The sequence below is a fragment of the Sitophilus oryzae genome, unplaced genomic scaffold (assembly GCF_002938485.1).
Source record: "Sitophilus oryzae breed Bouriz unplaced genomic scaffold, Soryzae_2.0 scaffold_1744_pilon_pilon, whole genome shotgun sequence".
Lineage (NCBI taxonomy): Eukaryota > Metazoa > Arthropoda > Insecta > Coleoptera > Curculionidae > Sitophilus > Sitophilus oryzae.
In genome coordinates this window covers 1,046,788-1,056,530 of record NW_022146440.1, presented here as the reverse complement: position 1 = coordinate 1,056,530, position 9,743 = coordinate 1,046,788, and the positions used below count along the sequence as shown (strand labels likewise).

The 9,743-nt window shown below is 30.1% G+C and overlaps 1 protein-coding gene across 5 annotated transcripts in view; it reads right to left on the bottom strand.

Annotated features, from left to right (window-relative positions):
* Nucleotides 1-293: 293 nt before the first annotated feature.
* The window catches only part of LOC115881914 (elongation of very long chain fatty acids protein 7-like), a 145,683-nt gene continuing 136,233 nt past the window's right edge, over nt 294-9,743 (bottom strand). For all 5 annotated transcript variants that reach the window (XM_030899640.1, XM_030899642.1, XM_030899641.1 and 2 more), the window contains exons 3-7: nt 9,057-9,247; nt 4,968-5,048; nt 4,746-4,908; nt 2,962-3,098; nt 294-1,334 (exon numbers count right to left, since the gene is read on the bottom strand). In XM_030899640.1, the coding sequence (XP_030755500.1) occupies nt 1,071-1,334; nt 2,962-3,098; nt 4,746-4,908; nt 4,968-5,048; nt 9,057-9,247 (836 nt within the window). In that variant the 3' untranslated portion in view covers nt 294-1,070. The remainder of the gene's footprint in view (nt 1,335-2,961; nt 3,099-4,745; nt 4,909-4,967; nt 5,049-9,056; nt 9,248-9,743) is intronic.

The window sequence follows — 9,743 nt, the reverse complement described above, 5'->3', positions numbered from 1 at the left end:
GTTTAAAGAGTCCATTTTCAAAGTAATTATTGCTATTTTGTGAGTTTAATTTAAGTTTTATTTACTCAAACCCGTGATAATTGTGAAAAAGTGGCATTAAAAACTTAAAAAGCTGTGTGAACTGCGAACTGCAAAAACCATCGTGGATCGTGGCATAACGTCGGTTTCCAATGTTTCATGGGTATTTCATACATGTCCTCATATAAAATGAAGTTTCTTGTATGCAACACACTGTATTTTATTTAAAAAATTAAAAGGAAATAATAATAAATTTGAATAAATAATATTTGGCGATATAATTCCGGAAAAAGCCGAATCGCTCCAAAATTATCAAAAGCTTTGGGTCGCGACCGTTGCAAGAATAGCGCCAAATAGTGTTTACATTGTCCTTATGGGCAGTTTCCACTCTAATCGGTACATTCAAATTCTTGTTATATATTCTTGTAAACAAAATGTGGCATTGAATTTGACAATGACAATGACACATTTTTCCTTGTAATTAAAGTAGACTTTCTCTGGCCAATATTGTAAACGTTACTAACTTGAAGGTAGACTTTTGCAAATAATATTTAAATGCGACCTTCAAATGAAACGAATTTAAAACTTTAACGCCTTTAACCAAACCAAACTTTACATAAAATTCTCTAGGTAGATAATATTTGACCTTTTCAAAATTTACAACATAGGATATCCCGTGTTCCGATGCTCTACACGGATGTAAAAATATATTGAACTTCTTAATTAACTATTAATAAAAGAAAACATTTTTAGAGTTAAACTGGACTAGCGAGATCACTAATCTGCTAACTCGTTCAGAAGTTGTACTTATAATCTAGTCAGAACATAAATATACGTTCGTGTATTACCAGCTCCAATAATTAATTCATTAAGAGTTCAAAGATAGATTACACTTTTTTTGTAAATATATCAAATTACTTCTTGAACACATTTCTAGTTATGGATAGCATCGGTCATTGTCAGATATGAGCTACTGATTCCGTAATCAACTCAGTGGATTTTAAACAATTACTATCATTATATTAATTAAAAGTTCTATTTACATACTAATATTAACTAGATTTTTTCTCGTTTAAGTTTTCATCCTTTCCTTTTACATGTCCATTAGAAATATGATTTGTTGTGCCATTAGCTGTAACCTCTTTTATAATAGTCGTTTGTGGTTTCTTCTCAATGTAGGCTCTAATGTAGAACGAACCAAAAAGATATGTGAAGTATCCAGCTTGCACTGCCAGAAGGAAGTTGAAGAATTTGGGGTAAGAACACTCGCGAGGAAGCACTTGCAGATTGTGTACAAATATAATAAAGAACTGAACCTGAAAAAGAATTAACAAAAAATGAATTAGTCCAGAGTTTAAAAGTTTCTTAACCTAGACAAGCATGTGTACAGAATTCATTATTTTCAAGAACCCCAATTTAAATTAACCTAATATCTTCTGATTTATGGAATACGAAGATCTTTTTGACAAAAAATGTAATATATAAAGATAAGTATCAATTAGATTGTAATTTACCTTTGGAGTTTAGGTACTAAATTTCCAAAACTGTCATGGTAACAAAATTATTGAAATGAAACTATAATAATAGAATTATTAGTTTTTAAATAGCTCTACTTAAGAAATCGGAGGGTTTAGGTATAGGAACAAGATATGCTTTATTAGTCTTTTGATTTTTTATATAATATACGTATAGGGTTGAATGTAAAATAACCAAGATTTGAACAATTTTACAACTAACAGAAATAAATAATATTTTTGCTCTCCCTGTGTAATATCCAATCGGTTTATTGAGACAGATTGAATATATCGACTTCCGTTAACTTATAACCCAAATTTCAATTTCAAAAATGTTTAAATCATAATTTTAATGCAGTCAATTAGTATCAATTTTACACATATGTATTATCTTTTATCTCAAAAACTATTAGAGATATAGGTAATATAGTAAAGGTATAGGTTAGAATCATACAAAAATTATCAGATATGAAAGTAGTTTCCAAAAATGTATTAATATACTGGGTGTCCCATTTAAAATAAGCAAGATGCTACCACTTTTCAAGTGATGCGGCAACACTGTATTGCTGAAAATATTTTAGAATGATGGAGCAGGTGCTTTTATGTAAAGATCCTATTTTCAAAAAATTATCACCGGTTGTCAATAAATTTCTAACATGCCATCGCCGTGAATCACCCTATATATTCATAGACACTTTTTGTTATACAGTATGTCCCCGGATTGCCTTTACTAGAGGAATCACTTTTTTATTATTGACATTTTAAGAAAAATGCATTGTTCATAAAAATTTTTGTTTGTTCCAAATTGCTTTAATCGCGTTTATACTTTTCCAAAATTCCATACCTATTTAGAAAAAAGTTAAAAAAACATGAAAATATGAGTGAATTTTTTCTAAGTCATAAAAATCAAGGGGCATTTCTATGGTAATATAATTCTTATTTAATTCTTTAATAGATTGTTATTGATAGAATTTTAATTAACGTCATATTTTTAGTTGTTTTAAAATGTTAAAGAAGCACAAAATTAATTTAGTTCAATGCTATGGAAAGGTGGATAATATTGATCGGAAAATGTGATAGTTTAACAACAGCAAAAATATGACGTTAATAAAAATTAATAAGAACCATCTATCAAAGAATGAAATCAGAATTATATTACCATAGACGCCTTTTGATTCTTAAGACTTGGACCATATTTTCATGTTTTTTTTAATCATCTCTTAAACGGTATGGAAATTTAGAAAAGTATAAACGGGATTAACCATTTTAAAATAAGCAAATTTTTTATGAAGAATGCATTTTCCTTCAAATGTCAATAATAAAAAAGTTTTTCGTCTTGTAAAGATAATCCGGGGACATACTGTATATTTATCTGTATCACCCACCGAAGTTAGATACACTATTTTTTGACACCCTGTATAATACTTACTAATTGTAGTTTAGTTACGTATTTCTTCCACCATAAATATTTTTGAATTTCGGGACCAAACGCTGCCAGAAAATAATAGGCATACAAGATAATGTGAATAAACGAATTTATTAGACCCATGAGTGAACCATGACCACCTGAAAATTAAATATCAGTCAGAACGAATAAAAATACAAATTCCCTTAAAATTAGTTAGTTATACATATGTACATTATGCAGTGGCGTAGCAAGGCGGGGGCGGAGGGGGAGCAGGGGGAGGAGGGGGCGGGCCCCCCTGGGCGGCGACATTCCAAGTACCTACGGAGCGACAAAAAATTGTTATAAAGGGAGCGGACTGATTCTATAGGGGCTGTGAACTTCTCCCCTAGAGGCTCTCCGCCCCGGACGACCCTAACCCATGCTACGCCACTGACATTATGTATTTTTTGGTATTAAAAGGTCATACGTCATATAACTTTTAATACCAAAAACACATAATATATAAATTTGCAGATACATCTAGATTGGTTAGAAAATTACTTCCATTCTATACTTAATAAATAATATTTCAGGACTGCAGTACTAGGTAGATAAACTAGCAACCAGTTCTGAGTAAAAAAATGGTCAGCTGAAGCTGCAACGATAACTAAACAATTATAAAAAACTAAGGACTCTCTCAAAACTATTTTCCAGTTCCAAACTTTATTTTAACAGAGAGACTATAATTGATTATTATTATTCCATTTTGTAATATTGGACAGTTTCTGTACGTAATTCATAGTAACACCTATTTGACAAAACATTAAACGAAATACAAAAATTCCATACATACGCGGCGTTTCGGAAAAGATAAGAGGATAGGAAACAATATAACATACGAACATCTTTCAAAACACAAAACACACTTAGATCCATTTTATCACATACTAAACAAATAAATACAGAACAACAAACAAAAAATGTAGTATACCAAATACCATGTGAATGCGGTAAATTTTACATTGGTGAAATATCTAGACCCTTAAATGTTCGAATTTAAGAACATAAAGATTATTTTTTAAGAAAGGGAAATTTTCACAAATCTAAGATTTGTCAGCATTCATGGGACACAGGACACAGAATAAACTTTAATAACGCCAAAATTATAATGAAAGAAGCGATAGCCTCTAAAAGAAAAATAAAAGAAGGGTTTTTTAATACAATCTATCAATCTAATAAAAATAAATGTATTGCTCATGCATCTGTAGATGTTAGTAATGTATGGCAATCGCTTTTTTGATTTTAAAGAACATAACATAAATAAACATAACATACGTAAAAATTAAAAATAATCATACAGAAAGTTTAGGACTTTTTGGTTTTACCATATTAAGTAATTGTTATCAGGTAGTAATTGTTAATTTTGAAGTTTAACTTGATATAATGTCACTTTAACAGAACGTCAACGATTTTTGTAGACGTATATGTTTTAAAAAACTAAAGTGTTTTCGAATAATTGAATTTAAATATTTTAAATAGTTTTTTTTCTTTATTCTTTGTATTTTTTTTGCTTCCGACGACGGATAGAGATAAACTTTCCGAAACGTAAAGCATTTTTTGTTCGTTGGGTAAATTTGCATATCTGTAAACCTAACTTCTGATAAGTAGTTTCCGTTTGGGATTAACGCAGAAGTGTTTACAAAAAAGAACTATTTTATTTTCTAGATTTTCTTGCAGTGGCGAAATACCCATATAGAATTTTTTGGAGTAACACCTATGTATTCAGCATTTTAAGCTTTACCTTTATTCTTGTTAGTTGCACTTACCTGGAACAAATGTTATTCCAATGAAGCCGCAGAATGGCATAAGCGTGTGATGATAAATATGTAAAAAGGTAATTTGATTGTATTTTTTCCTAAGCACAAAGAATACGGTATCCAGCAGGTCTGTCAATTTAACCATGTAATAAAGCCACACTCCTCTTCTCATCTGCAGACCAAATAAAGGTAAACTTTTTATTCGTTAATATTATGGTAGCAATTACTTACTCTCAGTCCAACCTCCGATCCTGAATAATCTATAGGTTCGCAAGCAAAGCGATACGTTGTTCCCCAACCACATTTGATACCCTGAAAATTAGAAATAAAACGGTTGATTTTGAATAATATTTATTGACCAATATCATTATGATTTATGTAACTAAATAGTTTCTCTCTACAGGGTGTTCCAGGCTGAGCGTGCATTAGAAGTTTCTAGAGAACTACACCATCTAGATCGGCGATTTTTTGCACATCATAGTTTCACAACGAGATCTATCGATTAAAAATATTTTCAATATGGCGGTACTTCCGAAAATACTGTATGACAACAACTTTCTTATTTTAAATGGGTGCCCTTAATTTTTATTACATACTTATTATATTCTCTGAAAAATGTTATGAATTTTGATATTAAACACTCTATATCTAACATTAACCGTTTTTGAGAAAAAAAATATTTAAAATTTTTGAACGAAAAAAACTGCCTGTCAAAAATATGTGTAGTATAGCCTAAACGTCAAATTTAGTGATTACCACAGCCACTGTGCCATAAAGAGAAAATCTGTGGCTATCTATTTCAAAGATTAAATTGTTCGAATGTCATCTAATAATGGCCGCAGCTGTCATAGAATTGAGAGATTAAAAAATTATCATAAATTATTTTTTTTTAAATGGAAACCCACTTTTTTATTTCCGTTTAGTGATGTAAAACAATAGATCTGGCCATGTCATATTGTGACGCTTTGTTCAAAAAGCAGCATCATTTTCGAGCCAACTTGGCGCTGTTTTTTCCGATCATACGGTATATTATTAATAATATCAACTATTAGATATCACTAAAGAGCAAAAATACGAAATATATTTTTATAAATATACTTTGTAAACTCTTAGGGGGGCAGGCAGTATTTATAATATAGGAAACTCAAATAATTCGTTTTCTGACAGATGGAAATGAATTGTCTGACCGTTTGACACTTAATGTCAAAGGAAGCTAGATAAAATCAAGAAAAATATACGTTTTCAAATTAAATCTTAAATAACTTAAAAACGATTTGTTTTAGGTATATGAACATGTATAGTTAAAAAGTAACGAATTAATAAACCTTTTCATTAGCAAAATAAAAAAAAGTGGGTTTCCATTTGAAAAAAAAAGATGATTTATGATAATTTTTTAATCGCTCAATTCCATGACAGCTGCCGCCATTATTATATCACATTTGAATAATTTAATTTTAGAAATAGATAGCTACATGTTTTCTCTTTATCTCACAGTGACTGTGGTAATAACTAAATTTGACTTTTAGGCTATACAAATTTTTTTGACAGGTAGTTTTTTTCGTCCAATAATTTTAAATATTTTTCCCCAAAAACGGTCAATGTTAGATATAGAGTATTTAATATCAAAATTCATAAAATTTTACAAAAAATTTAAGTAAGTAATAAAAAATGGGGGCACCCATTTAAAATAAGAAAGTTGTTATTAACTTGTGCCGCCATATTGAAAATATTTTTAATCGATAGATCTCGTTATAAAACAATGATGTGCAAGAAATCTCCGATCTAGATATTGTAGTTCTCTAGAAACTTCTAATGCACGCTCAGCCTGGGACACCCTGTATATCTAATAACACAATAATTTACTCTATCTTAGATAACTAATGAATTTAAGTTATAAGGATGTATATAAAATGTATTGTTTAATATAAAATGTCTCGAAAATAAAGTAATTTCTGATTATTTAAAGCTTACATATTATTATACATTATACTTTAACGTAAAAGACAACGATAATCAAAAATGTTTGAGGATCAAACTTGTTTTTGAATTCTAAAAAAAAATATTTATACAAGGTGGCGCACCTCATCCGCCTCTGTTGATTAAAAGGAAAACGGAAAGATGTAGAAACAAATTTTTTTGTGGGCATATGTAGAGAGGCAATGTGCATAATTTAAAATTATTTTCAAAATGTACAGGGTGTGCCAGAACTAAGATCCATACCAAAGTTATATTTTTTCTTATGGGACACCCGATATTTTATTTCATTTTTGGATTCTTTGGGCATAAAATAAGGCATTTATCATAAGGGTTTAATATGCTTAAATGCTTTGGTTTTTGAGATAATTTAAAGATATTTAAATATGCATGATATAATAAAAAAGTTTGTCCATACCCTGTACACTACTTTCAGAGTTAATTCTTGTGCTGACTTTGAAGTCAGAGAAATAAACTTTACTAAAAATTTTTATTGCTTCCTTAAATGTATACTATCAAGAAAGAAATCAGTACATGAATAATATTTCGTATATTTTTAATTTTATTGATTTATGGAAAGCACTGCTCATTAAAATGTTGTATCCTATGTTATAGGGCTTGTTTCTCTCTACAATTTCCTGTCTCACAATGTACTGTTTGTGTCGGGGAAGAGATAATAGTTTCATAGTTGTCGATTTTCGAAAGAAATCAGTACATGTATATTATTTCGTATATTTTTCATTTTATTGATTTTATGGAAAGCACTGTTCATTAAAATATTGTATCCTATGTTTTAGGGCTTGTTTCTCTCTACAATTTCCTGTCTCACAATATACCGTTTGTGTCCGGGAAGGGTTCATAGTTTCATAGTTGTCGATTTTCGAAAGAAATCAGTACATGTATATTATTTCGTATATTTTTAATTTTATTGATTTTATGGAAAGCACTGTTCATTAAAATGTTGTATCCTATGTTATAGGACTTGTTTCTCTCTACAATTTCCCGTCTCACAATGTATCTGTTTTGTCGGGGAGGGGATCATAGTTTCATAGTTGTCGATTTTCGAAATTTCTTTCGATAATATAAGGGTATCAAAAACTGCTGGTCTATTTTAAATATTTATTTTAGATAAAAACATCATTATTTCAAATACAACACTATGTATTTTTTAAATAAATCAAGGCAGATTTAAATGCTCTTTAAACCTATATTAGGACTTCCTATACTTATCTGTCTCAGATTTTTAATAAAAAGGGATTTTACAATAAAATGGCAATCAAGATAGCTGGTCTCGCCATGGCAATTTGCTAGTGACAGTTAGTAGTTATTCTCAAAATCGACATTAGTTTATGGACTTTATTTAAATTTATAAGAGTTTACTTTAATTTACGAAAAAATAGTTAATGTGAAATTAATATGAATGTGCAATTAATGTGAAATTAATTAATGTGAAAAATCGTTTTATTCAGTTTAGGTATAGATAGGTATAGGAAACCCTAATAGATATAGTTTGAAAGAACATTTAAATCTGCTTCGACTTATTTAAAACAAATACATAGTGTTGCATTTGAAATAACGAAGTTTTTATGTAAAACAAATATTTAAAATAGACCAGCAATTTTTGATACCCCTGTATACATTTAAGGAAGCAATACAATTTTTTAGTGAAGTCTATTACTCTGACTTGAAAGTCTGCACAAAACTTAATTCCGAAAAGTACTGAACATGGTGTTGACAAACTTTTTTATTATAGCATGCATATTTAAATATTTTTAAATAGTATCTCAAAAACTAAAGCTTGTAAACATATTAAAACCTTATAATAAATGACTTATTTTATGTCCAAGAATCCAAAAATGAAATAAAATACCGGGTGTTACATAAAAAAAAATAACTTTGGTATGGACCTTAGTTCTGACACACCCTGTACATTTCAAAGTAATTTTAAATTATGCACATTGCCTTCCCACATAGACCCATAAAATATTTTGTTTCTACATCTTTCCGTTTTCGTATAATCAACCGAGGCGGATGAGGTGCGCTACCCTGTATAGTATATTTATTAGTCCCCCCATACACCAGAAGATTTGGCCTGGGCATTTGGCCTGCAGACTTGGCTAGCGGATTTAGTCTGCGGACTTGGTCTGTCACGTACCGAAGATTAATTTGACAGATCAAGTCTGCGGATTTCGCCTGGGACATGCTTAGTCCGCCAAAGGGTTAGCCTACTATATGGTCCGGCACACAAAAAAATAGTTTTCCATAGTTTTGCATGTTATCCGCAGACCAGGCCAAATCTTATAGCGTATAGGGAGTTATTAAATTTCTATCTAGAGTACCACCTACCTCATAAACTAAATAGACGTTGAGTATAACTTGAATAATGTCATAGAACTGAATTGTTTTGGTGAGTTGCAACGGTTTTCGATTTTTCATTATCCTAGGCCCAATTTTAGTGCAGAAATATACGTAAAAAATGAGAATTAAAGCCAATTTGCCTGGACTGCCAACCATAAACCAATCTCGTGTCCATGGATCTGAAAGAAATATAACAAAGTAAGTAATGTTATACAATTTTATATCATACACACACAGAGTATAATATATCTAGTATAGTATATCAATCCGGCAAGAGAAGAGTTTGAAAGTTCCAATCCAGCAAGAGAAGAAGATTGGAGGTTGAATAAAACATTGTTCTAGGACTTATACTGTGTTAGCTATTAAGTGACAGCTATCTACCCTGCTTTTAACAAATATTCTCCTGTATTGAGTTTCAATTTTATTATAACAATTTTTATTCCATCATCATTTTCAAATTGAGACATAGGAAGCTTTAACTTATGTTCAACAATTCTTAATTAAAAAAAATAAATTCCACTATTAAAAATTGTGAGATCTCATGTGTTATACAACCATTCTCCATTGAAGCTGTATTAAAAAGACTTTAATTCTCTTTTAGCAAACATAAGCATTATTGTTCACTTGTTTTATTTTCAGTGTTTTCAGTTAGTCAGAGCTCTGTGTTCGAGCAGT